Below are 20040 nucleotides of genomic sequence, written 5' to 3' on the forward strand. Positions count from 1 at the left end.
AAAAAATCGAACACTCAGCAGTGTGTATTTTCTTAGCCTCCCCTTTCGAATGCAACATTCAAATTACTAGACAAAAAATGATATTCTGAGAAAAGTGGATTTTGAGGGGTATAGCTCCATAGAGTCCCATTCATTCTGCACTGGCCTGTGAGTGCTCCCTATATGGATCAAGAGTGGAACTGCAACCAGTTCAGAAGCCGGAAGTAACGAGAGAGTAGAACTTCTTCCCTTATTAGAAATTCTTTGACCGGATTTTTAGTGGGCTTGACGTTGCATGGGATTATGGGAGTTGTAGTTTTCATTGCTAAACAACATACCTGATTAAAATATATCTGTTCACGGACGAGTTTATCAAATCAAGTTTTATTTACATTACGTTTGGTAACGTTCACCATGTCATTCTGCAGTTTTCCACATAATTTCGTCTTTCTTGATTCGATTTGTATTGGTTACGCTAGCTGACCAGTTAGCGAACAAGCAAGCTAACATTAGCCAGCAGCTAAAACCACAATATCACAATATATTTTGCATGTCAGTGTCATGTTTTCACCACTGGGTGGGAAAGGGGTTTGTTGTAACGTTACTCAAGACGCTGAGAGATATACTTCTCAGGTGGGAAAGGGTGGCGGAATCTATATTAACTATATGTCCCGGGGCAGTTATCCGCTCTCATCCCATTCCCAACTGAAGTCTCTTAGTGCCGGGGGAGTGAGGCAGACAGAAGGGATGTGCTAGCTGGCTAAATTATTATTAGATTAGTCATCTATCTATACAGCTAACGGTACATAGAAAACTTAATCGTGGGTTAGGCCAGTGCTGTTAACCGTGGTCAAAACAATCATACTAAAAATGACTTCATAAGCGTGTAACCTTATTACGTTACACATCAAGTATTAGCATTAGCTAACGTTACTTGTCAACGTAGCGCAATATGGTAACTTTGGGGTGTGTAGTCTTTCTTATTACGTATTTCCACAGTCTTACTTCAACAGTTTTACATCCAACTGAGACTTTCTTCACTTGCAAAATTATATTTTAAATTGACAAATCATATGTGTAATTCATGGCACAATTCAAATGAGATAAAATAATCATTTGTCTCTCGCCATTACTACCGTACATATTTTTTTCCAAGCTAAGGCCCCATGGTAGTCCACCAGAAGTGGAGGGACTCTAAAAGAATTGATACAAATAAATAATTATATTTCCTAATTTATCTTTTTATGTAAAATTGCATCATATTTGTGTGTGTTATATTATTTATTTCACATATCGATATAGTATTCATATTTATTTGTACATACCACATACATTATCCTCACAATTTTACTATGCATACTATTGTTTCTAAAATAGTGTGTAGTATATTATGAAACTATAATCTGAAATAACAGAAAACGGCATTATTGATTAGGCCTACTTTTCATTAATGGAAACTGACATGGGGTATCTTTATATTATATTTTGTTGACTTAGTCTCATGTTCCTTGTGCTGAAATGCTAAATCTGTCAATGAAGCTTGATTTGATCGTATTTTTTACTGTCTTAAATAATAATTAAATTAGAATTTTTAAAAATACATGTATATCATTTATTATTTTTACGACATTTACTTATTAGCATTACTCTCAGTAAAGCATGCCTATCATGTTACATAAAATGTTTGTTGAGATAAAAAAAAGAAAAAATCTGCTAAAGGTAAAATCTAATGTTCGACTATTTCCATTATATCTGAAAAAAAAAAAATAAACTTATCAGCATTGCAGTGCTTGCACAACCCACCTTCCACACAAAGTAATTATTGGTCTTCACTCGTTGCCAGCATTATCAATAAAAATGTTCTATCATGGCATTAAAGCCCATTATCGTCTGTCCTTATCTAACAGAAATGTAAGAAGAATCGGGAGACGAGACAGGAGTGACACCTCTTCTTTCCTCTGATTCTCTCTGCCTCGTTTCCTCGTTGTCTAATCGCCGAGCCCACGCAACCATTAGCATAAAATGTGTGTCAGTAGGGCAGCGCAGCGCGAGCTCACATGCCATGCGCACATGTTGTAGAGCTTTAACCAGCATTCCAATGTCGAACGAGCCCAATGTGCCGTCTCCACGCGGGGCTCTCGGCCAATGAAAAAGCAAGAAAGAGTAAAAAGAGTGGGGACACGAGGAGAGGAAGGGAGGGGGTGAATTGTTTTCAGAGAGCGTGACATACAGAGAGAGACATCCCTGATAGGCCTACATAACGAGAAACAGGCGGTTGACGGGTCACACAAAAAGAACACGAAAAAAAACTGGTCACATTTCTCAGGCACTTGAAAACGTGCGGGTTATTTTAGGACTCGTGTTGCTCATTGATGAGTGGGAGTGTTTAAACTACTTCTACTCCGATTATGTTTTGATCGTGACTGTACATGGCAAGCAGCTGAACGCGTTGGGACCTCTGTAATTTAGAGAACCCCGCAACAGTGATATTATTTCGCAGCCTGGTATCATAAGGTGTGCAGACGGAGAGCCGAGCTGTCCTGTGCCGTCTCTTCACCTCGGAAATAATTTGGATCAAGAGATCTGCTCTAATTTCCTTTCAAAATATTTCTTTTACTTTTTCTTTTTCTTTGCTGTCTGGGTTTTCTCAACAACCTCAATGCTCTGCGCACACTGCTGTTTGTCTGAGCTTGTGGATACATTCTTTATGCCTTGGCAGTTCTGGACTCTTTCACCTATATCAACGATACTGATCGGTAGCAAGCAAAGGCAGTCAGTCCAGCATTAGACGCCCACAAATTTAACTGCACGGAACAACTGAACAACATCGACCTACTAGGAAACATGGAACACAGTCCTGGTGGTAAGTGCTTTATAATATATTTTGCCTGAATCCACTGGAAACATTACTCCAGTGCCAATCAGCAGTAATTTAAAATCAGACAATGTTGCATGATGGGAGCAGATGCCATTGCACTTATTTACATCAAATATTGTTCTGTAAATGTTAATTTTAAGGATGATTCATTAGCACTGTGCATGTATGTACTTGAATCAGTTAACGTTACCCACATAAAACTGCTTAATATAACGCCACGAAAGCATAAATGCGATGATGTCTTTGGTTTTTTATCCTGTTTCACCGCATGCCATTTTAAAACACTGTCTAATGCATCCAATACTTTATGCAATTTATATGCAGAGCTAAAGCCGATTTGTTTTGAACTTAATGGACAGCGTTTGGGAACGTCACTGTAATAGTCATGCTCAGGAATTATATAGCTATAGCCTAATCCGGGTTGAATAGGGCAGGGTTTTAACTGTAATGCAACTGTAACATGTGGCACATTGCCAAGTGTTCCTGGGCTGCAGACAGTTGAGAGTTTTGAGGGAGCTGAGGTGAGAGCACAGAGAGGGAAGTCCTTTCTCTTCAATCTCCACGGCGACTTCCGATTCTCAGAAAACTTACAAAAAGCACGATCCTAAACGCCCCTTGACCGAGTGCGTTGTCTGTCCACTGCAGCCCATCTCACTTATCTTAACGTTATTGCCTTTATTGATTGTCAGACAGGGTGAATCACGCTCACTCGGGGATAGCCTATGCGCTTTAGTTTAGACGGAGTTTCTGTATTTTCGATTGTATGGTGTGTAAGTTGTAGAGAGTGAATTATTTGTTGCAGTGTGTGACTCATTTAACTTGGCTGTTTGTAATGTCTTTGGCTGAAGCGCAACTTTTTCCAAAACACTTGTGAGTGTGAAGGAGCAGTCACACCCACTGAGTCAAAACTAGTGTCTGGTGCCAAATGTTCCATCCATGTATTGGCCATCATTAGAAGAAAAAAGAAAAAAAAACTGTTCAGAGTCAACATCCAGTTCTACCAGGACCTGAGTCATTATCTAATATAGCGGATGATGAAAACAAGCAAACCAGTTTATCAGTAAAAACAATTTACCGTTTACACCTTGGTTGTATGATGGACACGAGTCATCATGACAGAGATATTAAAGTCTGTGTTCATTACTTAATTATACACTCCTATACCATGTCAGAGCAAGCCACTAAGTGGCATAGACCGCGAGGTAAAATAATCATAATGCACTGGACTTATGATCATCATGTGATGATTTGTCCAATGTGCATTTCCCAACAGAAATATTATATTTATGATAACCAAACAGTAAACAGACACAACGTCCTTGAACAGCGGATGCCCATTATGACTGGCTGGCATGTCTTCTTCATTCTCTCTTCGCCCAGTGCACTCTGGGTAGAAACAGTCGTGATATACTGGGAATCATGCGCCGGATTTTTTTTATTTTTTATTACGCAGTTACTCCGCCTCGAGTTGACAGCACGTGTACACAGCCTCAGAATCCACGTGCCGCGCTTGATTCCCAAGCACACCGCTCCTCTCCACCGCGCGCACTCTGCTCGCGCTCAGCTTGCACGGGGATCCCTCTTCGCTGATAGCTTGGTCAGTGGGTCAGAGAGGTTTAGCAGCCTTTTTCTTCGTTCTGGTTACTGTAACCGGTTTCAAAGGTTTGTCAGTAATTATGATGGACCATATTAAACGTGAATCTACTGTTTGGTGTCTAAAAGGACACATTAACCTACATTTCGTTGCATTCAAACTAGGTTTTGGGTGACATGACTAACCTTTAACTGTTCTTACTGTGCGCACAGCTACCATTTATTTCAGTGGTGGTATAGTTGCTACAATAACAATTTGTTGCCAACATGAAGAACAATTATTCTGCAGACACTGAGCAATAGATAGATACTGTAGATAAAAAAACTAGTATTGGTGCAATTTGTCATTAATAACAAACATAAAAAAAACCACATCTTTTTGTCAGCTTGACAGACTATCACACAACTTCACTATTTCACATTAAAAGCCCAGTTTGATTTGGGTGTCAGATAGTATTTCTATCCGAGTATTAAGTATATCCTGTTACTTCTAGTCTATTATATATGTGTGGGTGAACCCACAATACTCCTTAAAGTCCAAACTGGAACAGCATACAATGGAGTCATGAACATTTCTTTATATAGCAATAAAAGATAATTGAAGGGTTATGTGATATAAAGGAAATGTTGCCCTCTATTGTGAGGAAACCATGCTTCTTCAAAGTGCTTTATAAATAGACACATGACATGAGGCCAGCTGTTACACGTGGAGTGAGGCTTACTGCCCATGCACAGTTGCAAATGTTCTCATGAACGAGGACAAACTAGTTGGAAGTTAAGAGGGGGTGTCTCCCCTCCAGACATGACATGTGCATGCAGTTGGCCTGCTATGGATGCATGGCCAGGGGTTGGGAACACATGAGAGTGGAAGTTTATAGAGGTCTGGCAAAAGGGAGGGGTGGTGGAGTGTAGGTGTTTATTCTGTACTTCTTACGCCTCTGTGTATCCACAGGTCACATGTTGTAACCTGTGCCTGAGTGCAGAAGGGATGATATTCCCAGAGCTTTCTCTGGCACCCAGTCAGTCCAGATTCTAGGAAATGGTTATTAGGAGACAAAATAGCCTAAGGAATGTTTTCATGGGAGAGGGGCGGAGATGCAGTTGTGAATGTAGAAATTGGGTGTGGCACTTATATGACAGTATGACCCTGTGCTAAGGTACATGACATGTCCTTAAAGCTTTATTTTTCACACACACAAACACACAGAAAACTGCATGTCACAGTTTATTATTGTGGCTGACGGCACTACAAAAGATGTCAGGCCCAGAGTACCTTGAATTCAGTGTTGACACGTGCAAGCAGTGGAATTAAGGAGGCACTTAGAGCTTAACAGAAATGCAGCACGTGTTTTCTCAAGGGGAGAAAACACCAGAGACGAGGGAGGCTTTTTCTCCGATGATTCAAGGTCAAGGTTCAAGAGGGAACGTGCACAGTATGACAGTGTTGACAATCCAAGGATATTGTTACTACTTGAGATAACACTGCCACTACAGTAAGACTAGAAAGCTCTGTACACGAGTGCAGTAACCTGCAGAATAAGGCAGAAATCTGAAAAAAGCTATTTTACTCTGTCTGAGTCATGCACAACTGCAATCATGATCAACATGATATAAATGAATGTGGAGCATGCCATTTCCTCACATGGGAAATGTTGTGGTTGGCAGACTTTTATGCTAAGGTCTTTAGACACCTGACACAGTGATCTAATTGAGAAATAAAAAGGAGAGCAAACTGAACGGAAGACGAGGATCGTCATAAGGGGCCACCAAAATGCGCAGAAATATATACATTATTTAAGTCATAAATGCTTGCAGTATTAGAGATTCTCACAACTGTTTTTCATTTTAGTAACATGATATTTTAAATTGAAATAATTATGTCCGCCATAAAAGTGGGTACATTAGTTTAGGTGGGTTTGCACTTTTCCCATCCTTAAACACCTGTGGTATGCATGCATAATGAAATGTGAAAAAAATAAAAAACTCAAGCAAATCATTTTAAAGTGTCAAAATAATGGCCAGCAACAACGTGACTGGTTTCTGGTGACTCTGTGGAATACAGTGACGTAAGGAAGCTGTGCCCTGCTTTGCTTCCCTCTCTGTAGTCACGGCATTAAAGCCCTCTCTATTCCAAACGTGATCTGCTCTAGCGCTTGTTATTGTACTGCTGCTGTTGTCTACACGAGACTGCGCAAAGAGCCTTGTGAGCCGGGCGGGAACTGTGTCAAGAGTCCATGTGAGCTCCCGGTCAGGTGGCTGGCGGATAGATGGGTCTGTATGCCCGCAGCCACAGTGGGGAGGGAGGAGGAGGAGGAGGAGGTAGAAGGGGAGGAGAATAATGAAGAAGGGAGGGAGGGAGAGGAGGAAAGAGTCAATGCTGAAAGCAGGCAGGCAGGGAGCTGGCTGGCTTAGCCTGCACGTGAGGGGCAGGCTTTAATCTTGCAGGGAAGAACGGTCTGCAAAACAAGGGGTGGGGGGTGGGGGGGTTGTGTTGAGGGGTAATAGGGCATTTCTGACTTGATGTGACATCCGTAAACAAAAGCCTGTTTATGGCTCGTCTATCATTGTGACCATGTAGTAACTCAGTCATATTGTGATAAGCATTTTATGGTGTTTCCCATTCACGTAGATTTGCTTTGTAGTATCCTGAAATACATTTAGCTAGGATATGATCCATAGTAGGCTATAATGTTATGGCTCAATAACCTGTTCAACCAAGAGATAGGGTGTTTTCTTACCTGAACATTGTGTGTTTAGCATTATTTATTCACATAACTCTCCAATGGGCTTCCAAGAAATTCAAAAGTATTAGTAAAAGCAACACGCCTGTTGGCACGAAACAGAGTTTTTATTTGATTATCTAACAGACTAGAAACCGAAAGACTCCACACAGATATCCAGGTCAGAGTTGTTCTAGCTCTGCCATTTTTTTTTTCTAAATTATTCATCAGATCAAATTTCTGTTGCCCCAATATGATCAGGGTTTTGTGTGTGTTTGTGAAAGTCTGCCAAGTAGACTCACTGGATCAAAGTAGGGCATTGCTCAACACTTGCATTCCCACTCACTTTGTACATGTGAACACAACCCAGGTGAAGATCAGCAAACTGAGTTTTTGCCCCTCTCTGTTCCTCCAGGTGGTGTTATCTTGTACGCTGGCTCGTCCGGCAGTGCCAGCCCGAATCCTGGCAGCCCCTCAAGTGGATACCAGTCCCAGTCGCCCTCCTCCCACTCGCAGCCTTCATCCCCAGAGGGTGTCTTCTTTCAGGATATTGGGCCCCTGAAGCAGAGAGAGGAACGGAGGGGAGGGACTCCTTCCCCGAAATTGGTCTTCCAGTTTCCTGAGGTGAACAGTGCTCCTGTTGCCCAAATAACAACAGTATCATCGGCAACTTACAGCCATCCCACAGTGGCCAAAAGACCTTGTGGTTTCACTGGAACGTTCACTAGTAAGTACCCACTCACTTCCCTCCTTCCTGTTCTCCTCTATGTTTACCTGCCAGCACTATATTACTGTACTTCTCTCTCTGATGATGAATGTATGCTTCTTTCATAGAGACCGGAGGTATGGTACTTCTGTGTAAGGTGTGCGGGGACATTGCATCTGGATTCCATTATGGTGTGCATGCCTGTGAAGGCTGCAAGGTGAGACCCAGCAAAGATAGTATTATGCCATGTCTTTCTATTCATTTCGTACACACAACATGCATGTTGCCACAAAAGACACTTTACAATGTCTTTATTATTCTTGTGCCTTCTCCAGGGTTTCTTCAGACGCAGCATTCAGCAGAATATCCACTACAAGATGTGTGTAAAGAATGAAAACTGTGTCATAATGCGCATGAACCGAAACCGGTGCCAGCACTGCCGCTTTAAGAAGTGTCTCTCCGTGGGCATGTCCAGAGATGGTGAGTGTCTTTTTAAAGAAGATATTAGTGTAGAGAAGAATTAATGTATCTATGTATGCAGGGTTACATGGAGAATAGGATGTTCCTGTCGTAGCTTTAAGATAAAAAGGAGGTCTCGCTCCTCATCACGTCATTTCTTTTTCCCTACATCTTCTCGTCTCTTTTGTCTCTCTCCATTCCCCTCTTTTTGCTCCCCTCTGTCATCCCCTCTCCTCACCCTCCTGTCTGATGTATGGCAAGATGAGCTCTAGAGTCCCAGTAGTCATCAGTCATGGAGAAACTGTGACAAATGTAGTTTATTTTGGGAAATTGGGGCACAAGGTTGTTGCATACGCAGTGCGTCCAACAAGATGTACAGTCTTACCTATTACTTTTGTCTACACTGACATAAACAAACAGGCATTTGAGACATAATGTTATTCTTTCCTTATGAACTACAGCGCTTGACTTGAAATTAAAATAATATTACAACAGTTAATCTGCTCTAGTGCATCATTTCACCCCAGGACTCCAATCTCTGGGGATTGGCTAAACTAGGTGATAATAAATCATGGTTTTTCTGGAGCAAACATTTTTAGCTGACCTAAAAAAGCCAAAATGCAGGAGTGAAAAATTACCTGCATCAGATCACAGCAGGGAAACTTTATTATTAATAACCATATTTTACATGTTTTCATTTTGTGAATATGGACAGAAGCCATTTCTATTTCAAGTCTTTGACTTGACAACATAACTGCTCTGCTCGCAAGTACATTTCATCATCATCATCCAATTTTTTCCCCACCTTCAACCCTTTGTCTCTTCACCTCTTCTACCTACCTTTCTTTACTTTCCAGTTCCAGTTTACTAATGACACCATGTTTAGTGTTATTGACCCAGTGACCTACTTCCTCAGAAAAAAGAGAGAGTGAGAGTTCAACTTGAAGACAGAAAGCAAGAGATGAGTGGGAGAGACTGGGGGAGGTGGTGTAGCATGCAGCATACTATAAATAGGGATCTCAGTGGAGGTGGAATTGAAAAAGGGGGGAAGGGAGGCTTGTGGAGCTGGAGAGGAGGATGAGGTAGTTTGAGATGGATGAGATGAAGGCTGTGTGTCTGTATTGTGGGGAAACAGCTATGGTGGACACAGAATAGTTGGAGACAATAGAGAGGTTTTGGGATTGGTAATCCACATAGAAATAACATCTTAATTGTCAGTGTATTAATTAAAGCGCTGCCAGCTATATCAATGCTTGATGTCGGCAAATGCTAACAGAGGATGCTTTCTTCTATTCTCCTCAGCTGTGCGTTTTGGGCGTATTCCCAAACGGGAGAAGCAGAGACTACTGGATGAGATGCAGAGCTACATGAACAGTCTCAATGAATCGGCTTCCATGGAAATGGAAGTGTCCCCTCCTCCCGATGCCCCCTGCAGTCCACAGAACCAGACGAATGAAGGTGCAGGCTCCATGTCGCAGTCTTACCGCAGCAATTTAATGAACAGAGATCAGAAACCACTCAAGATGGCTGCTGGCAACGGCAACATCGGAGCTTCCTCTTTCCAGAACAGCTCAGTGCAGCAACCTTCCCTGTCGCACTCTGCAACCCAGACCCACCACACGGTTCACGGGGAGCAGGCGAGTTACCACATCCCCACAAGCTGCCCTGTTTCCTCCACCAACAATGAAAACTCCACTGTCAACGATGACGCCAAGTACACCTTCTCTTCCAATCAGAATCAGTGCCCCGTCAGTGGCCACCAATCCTCTAAATCCTACTCAGCCAATCAGAACGGTTACCCAGCCAGTGATTCCCAGAACCAAAGTCCCTGCCCCTGGACGCTAAACGGAGGAGCCAAAGTGCTGGTGAGACTTTCTTTTCCCCATATTGTGTATGTGCATATCTGTCAATATAATGCCAATAAAATGTCCATAACACTTCCTTTCCCCTCTTCTCTGTAGGCATGTCCACTCAATTCCTGTCCAGTGGCTCCAGCCAGTCGCTCCAGTCAGGAGGTGTGGGAGTCTTTCTCCCAGTGCTTCACCCCTGCTGTTAAAGAAGTAGTGGAGTTTGCAAAGAGCATCCCGGGCTTCCAGTCTCTCAGCCAGCATGATCAGGTCATGCTGCTCAAGTCCGGCACTTTCCAGGTACATCAAGCTAAATACAATGTGTTTGCAGGGACTGTGGGAGATTTTCTTTACTTCCTTTTCCTATGCTTTCCGAAGCTAATCTGCTCTGGTTCTGTCCACAGGTTCTGATGGTGAGATTCTGCTCACTGTTTGACCCCAAGGAAAGGACGGTGACCTTCCTTAATGGGCAGTCATACTCCCTGGCATCGCTTAGGGCTCTTGGCATGGGCTCCTTACTGGACGCCATGTTTGATTTCAGCGAGAAGCTCGGATATTTGGGTCTGGAGCCAGACGAGATGGCTCTATTCATGGCTGTCGTGCTGGTTTCTGCTGGTAAGCAGGCATACTAATACATGTACACAAAGCACATACTGTATGCCCACATTTCCTCGTGTCTAACCCGATTTTCCCCCCCCCCCCTCTTTTCTCCAGATCGCTCCGGGATAGTGGAGGTTGGAGCAGTGGAGCAACTGCAGGAGAATCTAATAAAAGCTCTGCGCTCTCTCATCACCAGTCGCCGCCCAGATGATAGCACCCTCTTCCCAAAGTTGCTTCTACGTCTGCCGGACCTGCGCACGCTGAACAACCACCACTCTGACAAGCTTTTAGCTTTCCGAATAGATCCTTGAGTTCGAAGAGCTAAAGCTTCCGGAGGTGCTTTGAGAAGCCTCCGCTGCTCCCCATGCAAGCCTGGCCTGCCACACACAGTACACTGGCCTCTGCATGACACTGTGGGAGCTGTGCCAAGTCTGATGCCATGAGAGAGCGAACTTGGGGGAAAAAAATATCAGTGAAGGAAATAGGCACAGCAGAAGGGTGGAGGCTCCTGAACTCAAACCTCTTCCAGTTCCAGGATTGCTAAAACAAAACACATTAAAAACATAGATTGTGTTCTTCCATGGGTTCTTCGAGTCAACATCAAACCAAGTCATCACCTCTCCCTCGGGGAGTGCTGAAGACCAAAAAGAAGAGAGAGCCTGTCGTTTCTTCCTAGACTTTGTCCTCCAATCCCAGCTCACAAAGCTAACAAGAGGGAAGTACACTCCTTGCTCAGAGAAAAAGGAACATGTACAAACATTCACCAACAATGATTTCTTACTGTACATTCATGCTACAATGTGTAAAGGGCACTTTCCATTCATTGAGAAGACCTCTTAGATAACTATATAACATAGCAATAGATATGTCTAATACACAGTTTTGGACAGTTTGTGTATGCGCTATTTAAATTACATAAGCTATTTTCACAACATGTCACCATGTGAGAAATCTTTATGAAAATCACCCATTTGTGATTGAGAAATGTATAACATTTTTAAGAAATGAGAGTAATATGCATTGTATTTGTATGCGGTAATCAGGGAGAAACTATTGGTCATTTTAGACCGTGTCTGATGGGATGTATGTTAAGATGTTTTCTTGTAAATTTTGTATATAACCTTTCTTCTTGATCCACATAGTTTGCAGATTATTGGATATGTAAATGAAGTTAGCATTGAATTATTGTATGTATATCACACATAATAGATTGCTTTACAGACTGCCAAGATAAAGCAGCATTTCAACTTGAGTATAAACTTTTTATTTGAAGATATATATAATTGAAATAAATGTATTGTCAACTGACTGCATCACCTTGTGAATATTTTTTTAAATGTTTTATGGTTACACCAGAGTACCATTATAAAATAATGCAAATAGCATTTTTCGTTGTGCTCATCTTTTTTTCAATTAATCCCTTAATGTGATGCTACAATCAGTATTACAGATGCATACTGTGGAGCCGTAGCCTAGCAACAGAGGCAATCAGCCAATCATGCTCCAGGTCTGAGAGCCATTAGGGGCTTTAGTACAAAAAAGAAACACCACTTGATTTCTCAGTGTGTGATAACGAGTAAATGTAATTGTAAAGAATGTCGCACTTAAATACATTTTTGTTTTTTGCCATGAACACACACTGACTTTATGCAGAGCAACGACAAGTAGCCATCGGGACGGAGATTCTGTTCAGTGATCTTATTCTCTGGCCTTCAAAACTCTCCATAATGAGCCTTGTAATGGTTTGCTATGAGCTGGACTGACGTGGACCGATAGAGCCTGTTCATGTTTGTGTTTATATGTAGATACCTTTAAATTACTGCTAATATCAGATATATGCATGTCCTTTTTGGATATAGCAAATAGTAGGGATTTATGCTATGATAAATATTATCTCCAAATTACTTTGACATACAGGAGAACATAAGACACCTCATGAATATCAGTAGACACATATTCATCAGGAAATGTATTTTAGTGCAGCAAAACTGGATAAAAGCAATAATCTCCTCCACATTCGGTGATTCTCTGGCAGTAACATTTTGTCTAAGTACGTAACATTCCCTCAGTGCCAAGAAATGAAAAATGAGCGTCAGCCAAACGCTTCCCTCGGGCATCTGACCTCCGTTTATATAAACACAGCCAAACTTCTCAATGCTGCATCTTCTACAGTTACAGTCTCTGCTGGCGCTGTAACACACCACCAGTGTTCCAGTAATTTCTATGAATCGTGTTGAAGTCTTGGTCTTCACGTGCCACCTACTGGACAAGATGATACCAACAAAAAAAGAGCACAGGGACCAGGACTATTACTGAAACCAAAAGTCCATTCTGTCCGAATTAATAATACCACCTGTTGCTACACAAAAACACAGATATTAATGTGTGTGTGTGTGTGTGTGTGTGTGTGTGTGTGTGTGTGTGTGTGTGTGTGTGTGTGTGTGCGCGAGCGCGCGAGTGCACGCGTGTGTATCATTGCAAAACAAAGAGTCAGCATCTCTGTCTGTGTATCAAAGTTCATCCCAAAGGAGTTAGACCAAAGTTCATTGTCAGTTACGAAAGAAATCTCAACACATGGTCCTGTACCTAGCTGATCTGGAGCTTTTGATCATATCACATGAGCAGACAGAGTTTGCCAAATCATTGTGGAATTGTAGACCTTCAAATTTCTTCAAAGTTCTTTTTATAGGAACCTTGTGGTGAGCTTGTTTTCTCAAGGACCAGTATAATTTCGATGAAATGAGTGTGGCTTATTTGTTGTCAGCAAACACCCTCTTGCTCCACCATCAGAAGTAAAAGAGACATAATAAAATGGTCCGCTTTTTTCCCTGGGAGAAAAGAGCAAAATGACAATTTCAGTACTGCTACCTGCTATGTGTCTGACACAGGTTCCTTCTTGCAGCATAAAATATATTCTTGTCTGCTGGTGCCATCTGGTGGTAACAAGAAGGAGGTGCATACAGAGGCATTTTATTTAAAGGTCCTATGACATGCTGCTCTTTGGATGTTTTTATATAGGCCTTAGTGGTCCCCTAATACTGTATCTGAAGTCTCTTTCCCGAAAGTCAGCCTTGGTGCAGAATTACAGCCACTAGAGCCAGATACACAATGAGCTTTCCTTATGATGTGCCATTTCTGTGTCTGTAGCTGTAAATGCTATTGAGGAGGAGAGAGGGGGGGGCAAGGTGGAGGTGTGGCCTTGACCAACTGTCATGCTTCGCTTCTTTGCAAGCCATGATGTCTCTCTCTCATGGGCGGGCCAAATTCTCTGGGTGGGCAAAGCAGAGAAAGGGGAGGTAACCTTCCTCCTTATGACTTCATAAGGAGCAAGATTCCAGATCTTTCATTTTCTCAAAGGCAGAGCAGGATACCCAGGGCTCGGTTTACACCTATCACCATTTCTAGCCACTGGGGGACCATAGGCAGGCTGGGGGAACTCATATTAATGTTAAAAAACCTCATGAAGTCAAATTTTCATGCCATGGGACCTTTAACATGTTTTATGGACTAAGGATTTGAGGAAATGTACTAAACTGAATATACTTATGCAATGGAATAAAAGTAATTTATTGCAGTAATTCCCATTTGTTGCAGTGATTCCCAAAGTATAGTCCGTGGCACTCAGCCAGGGGGTTTAAATCTATAGTAGTTAATATATTACTTTCTAATCTAACAAATAACTCTTAGGATCTACACATGTGTTTAATACACATATAATATCTTTCTAATACATTTCTCTTGTGTTGTTCTTTCCCATAACTACGACTAAAGAAGTGTAAAAAATAGGCTCTGTCAAAATTGTTCCAAGGGGGTCCCTGATGCATTCTCTATCCTGTAAGGTGTCCTTTAGTTTCAGAATGTGTTTATGGTGGTAGTACAAGGGCTTCCACCAAAGGGGACAAAAGAATACCTTTTAGGCGCACCACATTTGGAAAAACAGTTTTCAGTAAAGGGAAATAAATATTGGAATAGCCTGCCCCCCACAATAAGGGACCGTCCCACATACATCAATTTTAAAACTCATTTAAAAATCTGGCTTTCAGAAAACCAAAGCTACACTCACTTTTAACTGCCTCACCCATTTCATTATGTGTGACATTTACATGTTCTGTTGTATTTTGTCTTGTCTGTTGTTGTTAGTATTTGTCTTGCCTCTCAAACTGTGAGGGTGTTGCATGCTTGTTATTGATTTTATGTTTTACTTTTTATGTATCTGCCTAGGGACAATAGATGCAAATTAGCTATGGTGCTAACTCTAGCATATTTACATTGTGTACTTGTACTGATGTCCATTAATATGCACTGTCCCTATCTAACTAAACAATAAAATAAAATAAATAAAAAATAAAATATTCTTGTCTTCCTCATCGTTGTGTATGGCCTACTGTATGACTGTCTGCCTGAGTGAATAGATGGAAACACTGGCATTGTGGTTTTGAATTATTTTTGCCAGAATAATGAAAATATGGTAACGTACCTCTCATACTATACTGTACTAAATCATACCATACTACCAGTAATAGCGTCTTACCACATCCAGCACCATAGACCTTTGCATGACCTTACTTTACGATCTATACGGACACAAAATGCGTTGTGAAATATCACAACACATGGTGAAATCAACATTAGTAAAAGTAGGTCAAAGATGAGTGCCTTACGATAAATCTCATTATTACTGTGTTGTAAAGGCATAAATTGTTCCATAATGTTCTTAACTTCAATCTCATTAGTCTGATGCATCTGTTACAAAACCAGTCTCTTACACAAAAACATGATGTCATACATTAAGCTCACTGTTGTTGCTAAAAAATAAAGAAGACACAAGAAGTTATCTAATAAGTCATACATCATAAGCTCTCTTGATAATGATGTATATTGATGTCGTCAGTCAACACGTTAGTGTATGTAAACAAATTCACATGTGCAGGGTTGTTGGTTATGTTTCAATGATATTTCTTATACAATGTAAACATGCAAGTGCTGATTATCAAACATCATATCAAACCAAGTCTGTGCCTCTAAAGTGGAGCAAAACAGTTATGTCATTCAATTCAATTTAATTGTATTTATAGTGTCAAAAATCATAACACAAGTTATCTCAGGACACTTTACAGATAGAGGTCTAGACCACACTCTCTAATGCAATGCATATGTAATTCAGAAATGTAAGTCCTTTGAGTCTTTCTGGCGAGCACTACTTCAGGATGATTAACTGTCCTAGAACACTGTGGAGAAGATTTGTGCCAATAATGAAAGACATAAACGACACCCCTGTTTAGCAACAGCAGTGGTACGGCCTGGCGTCATCTCAATGTTTTGGACTATCTGGACATTTTTAGAGCAACCTCATTAGGCTGAGGATAGGGGTGGCGTGGGATCAGGGTTAGAGAGAGATTAACCACCGAGGTCTATAAAGCTTCAGTGTAATCCGCACACTGGAGACACATTCAGAGCAACAACTATCCTACAAACATCTTTTGCTTGTAACTTGCAGTGTTTTGGACCACATAAACCCCATTAAACGAGAGAAGAGGAGCTGAGATTGTTTCATTTTTTTGGATTTTAAAAACAAGAAAAATATTTTACCTGTGACTTCAGAATAGTCTTCCTCATCATCAGCAAATCAAAGGTGCAAAAAGGGAACAAATCATGAAGAAGGGAAAGGTATGTTTTAACTTTCCTGCCTTACAGTTACACTACAGCTTTGTAATACATTGTATAGTGATAGTATAAAGATCAATTCCATTTTAATACTTTTTTTTTGTATTTTGAGCTGCAATATATACTAATATTCTCCAGAAATGTGGCCAAAAAAACTCATTGAGAGGCACAAAGCATAAAATCATGGCTTTGAGTTAGGGTTGTAGAGATATGGCTCATCTGTTTCTGATAGTCATTTATTTTAATGTCACCATAACAGCCAGGCTCCAACATAAAAAATTCAAAAAATTCAACCAAATAATGTCATAAAGTGCGTGAAAGAGCTCATTTAATGAACATTGGTTTCTCTGTACTTCAACTATAGTGTTATTTATGCTGGCTACGAAAAGATGGAGGCCCATCACATCCATCCTAATCCTTTGACCTAATCAAACATGGAGGCTGTTATGTTGACAAATCTGTTGTGGAAAACTGTCTGCATTCAATTTACTGTTAAAGCTTAACAGTACAATTGAACGTGTCATAGACTTAAACACAGTTAAACAATAGGTGAAAGCTACATGAGGACTGTGCTGGTTTGTGTGTTTGAGAGTAAACAAACAGTTTTTTTTTTAACTGTATAGGGAATGTAAAGACAGTTATGCTTTTTAGGCATCTGATTAAAAATTGTAATGACCCTACAAATGGTGTTTCTATCCCAGCAGATAGGTGACGACAATGAGCCCCCCAGTTATCAGGAGGTAACTGCAGGTAAAAACTCGTACTTTGTGGCTTAACATATTCCATATTTTACAAATGTTCAAACACTGGCTATTATGTAGACCTACTACACAGTGTATACTTGTTTGATTCAAAGTAGGCATATTTTTCTTTTATTAAGATTACATTTTTTATTTCACTGCAATTTCTAATATTTCTCTATATTGCACTTTGTTGAAGTTGTGACTTGACATCACATACAGTATGGGTCGAACAGCTCTTAATAATCAAAAATCATGTTAGAAGACAAACCTGCCATATAACATCACATAGTGACTACATTTGTTGGAATAATACTGCAGTATCATTTTAAGACTACATGTGTGATTGATCCTCAGTTTGTACACAGAGAAATCCTCACACGTCTCCTCTTTCTTCAGGCTATGGGGAGATGGAGGCCCAGTTCGCCTGGGACGACAAGTCCATCAGACGCACCTTCATCAGGAAGGTACAAATGCGTTGTATGAAACAAGTGAACCAATATCATTGTGGCTCTTCAACTGCTCTGACACTATGCATGTCTTCCTGCAGGTCTACGCCATTCTCATGGTCCAGCTGTTTGTGACAGTGGCAATTGTTGCTCTCTTCTCATTTTGGTAACGACTCTTTTGGTGACTCTAAAGCAGGGGTGTCCAAACTCTTTTTTTAAAGAGTGCCAGATTTGATAATATGAAGATGCCCGGGGGCCAATGGTCCCTTCTGACATTTTTTTTAACAATAAAAGTTACATACAAATGCACTGATCTATAACAATTTTTATTTTCATTGTCACAAATATCTTTCTGTTTTTTTAAATGGCAATGTAACCAAATCAACGCCACTCAGGCGTAAACAAATCTAAAAAACAAAAAAAACGTCTTAAGCTCATGTTCATTTTAAATGTGACTTATTATGCGTAATGCATGGCTTGTTAACATATAAGCTTACAACATATGACTCTTGCTCTTGTCTTTCACAAACCGAGGCTGCGGGCCGTATGGAATCTGGCCGGACTTTGGACATCTCTGCTCAACGTTTTACCACTTTGATTAAAACATGAATTGAATCAATTTAATGTTTGTCTCTACAGCGCACCTGTGAGGTTTTATATCCAGACTCATCCAGGCTTGTACATGGCGTCTTAGTAAGCGAAAACACGTCATAACTCACATTATAGTGTCACCGTTTTAGGACTTTATTTACTAAGTTTGGTATCATCATTTTCCCTTCTTTTTTTGGACAGTCTCATGTTCTTAGCCACCTACATTGCACTGTCCTGCTGCGGAGAGCTGAGGTAGTGTTTCTTTGCAAAATAACAACACAAATATTAAGTGCATACATAATGCTGTGTAGATATATATTTGTGAATTTATGTTTCTTTCTGACCTAAACAGGAGGCAGTTTCCTTGGAATATAATTTTGTTAGTTCTCTTTGTGAGTATTCCCCAGCAGGAAAACAAAATGCCCTTTACTTACACACTCAACATATACCCCAACAGTGACGCTATTTCTTTATTTGTACCCTCAGACTTTGAGCATGGCCTTCATGATGGGATTTGTGTCAAGGTAAATACATATTGTGATGTAGTTGTGTGTTTATGTGGGTGCCTTATTTCAACTCATCCAAACATTTCCGGAGTAAAATATTCCTTCTCTTCCTCCAGCTTTTACAACACCAAATCAGTGGTTCTGTGTCTGGGAATCACATCTCTCGTGTGTCTTTCTGTCACCATCTTCAGCTTCCAGAGCAAGGTGAGAAGACATGGCTTAAACTAATACTTCTGCTTGCAAACAACCAAACAAGTGAATTAAATCCATCATCCTTTCATTGCTCTCACCTATTGCAGATTGACGTCACATCCTTTCAGGGCGTCCTGTTTTCTATGTGCATGGTCATGCTTCTCTGTGCCATCACCCTCTCCATTGTCGTCCCTTTTGGATACGTAAGTCCACTTTCTAGAAGAAGTCTAAAATAGCTGTGATTAATGGTGAGTTAAACACCACTGAGTTAATGCCGCAGATGCTGCTGGCTGTATTTGGGTGTGCGTTAACAAGAAGGGATTAGCCTCACAGATAATCTAGCAAAGCAGTCCACTGTTTTTTTCTTAAATTAGCATCCTGCTGTCCTTCTTAACAGTATTTTCTAAAGCTTTTTATCTTGCATCACAGGTTCCCTGGTTACATGCCCTTTATGCTGTGGGAGGAGCCATTCTCTTCACTATGGTGAGAATCAGATCATGAAAACCTCAATATTGTCCAGCTAAAGTTAGTTTTTTTGGTTACACTTTACTTGAAGGTATCCACATAAGAGTGACACTGTCATGAACATGTCATAATCCTTATAAACAAGTCATAAACGTTTATGACATAACGCTTTTGTCATTAAGTGTCATTCGGTTTTTGTCATGACAAGTTAGGGTTAGGGTTAGAGTTACGGTTAGGGTTCATATGTCATGACAGTGTCATGTCACTCTTATGTAGATACCTTCAAGTAAAGTGTTGACCTTTTTTTTTTTTTACTCATTTACTGTCATTTGTTTCTTCTCCATCTGTCTCTCTTTCTGCCACAGTTCCTTGCATTTGACACCCAGATGCTGTTGGGGAACAAGCGCTACACCATAAGTCCAGAGGAATATATTTTTGCCACCCTCAGCCTCTACCTGGACATCATCTACCTGTTCAGCTTCCTGTTACAGATCATGGGAGGAGGCCGCGAGTAAAGCATTTCTCTGATACTGTACATCTGTCTCTCAGCTCAACCTTTAACAAACTCAACAACCAACTTGGATTTATTACCCTCATGAACACGATGACATCAGGGCAATACAGTTTTTCATGAATCACTATTTTGAAGTT

General features: G+C 40.8%; 2 protein-coding genes across 2 annotated transcripts; both read left to right on the forward strand.

Moving 5' to 3' along the window:
- Positions 1-2199: 2199 nt before the first annotated feature.
- On the forward strand, positions 2200-12095 carry LOC144516750 (nuclear receptor subfamily 1 group D member 1-like). Its single transcript, XM_078248328.1, has 8 exons — positions 2200-2842; positions 7586-7897; positions 8005-8093; positions 8212-8356; positions 9638-10200; positions 10297-10482; positions 10587-10797; positions 10897-12095. The coding sequence occupies exons 1-8, from the start codon at positions 2824-2826 to the stop codon at positions 11091-11093; spliced, it is 1722 nt and encodes a 573-aa protein (XP_078104454.1). The 5' UTR covers positions 2200-2823; the 3' UTR covers positions 11094-12095.
- A 4339-nt stretch (positions 12096-16434) lies between these two features.
- faim2b (Fas apoptotic inhibitory molecule 2b) lies at positions 16435-20040 on the forward strand. The gene is made up of 12 exons (XM_078247421.1): positions 16435-16449; positions 17148-17196; positions 17586-17653; positions 17737-17801; positions 18275-18328; positions 18428-18478; positions 18579-18618; positions 18713-18750; positions 18849-18936; positions 19032-19127; positions 19354-19407; positions 19755-20040. Exons 1-12 carry the CDS (start codon positions 16435-16437, stop codon positions 19902-19904), a joined length of 768 nt encoding a protein of 255 aa, XP_078103547.1. The 3' UTR covers positions 19905-20040.

This window comes from Sander vitreus, chromosome 4 (assembly GCF_031162955.1).
Source record: "Sander vitreus isolate 19-12246 chromosome 4, sanVit1, whole genome shotgun sequence".
Classification (NCBI taxonomy): domain Eukaryota; kingdom Metazoa; phylum Chordata; class Actinopteri; order Perciformes; family Percidae; genus Sander; species Sander vitreus.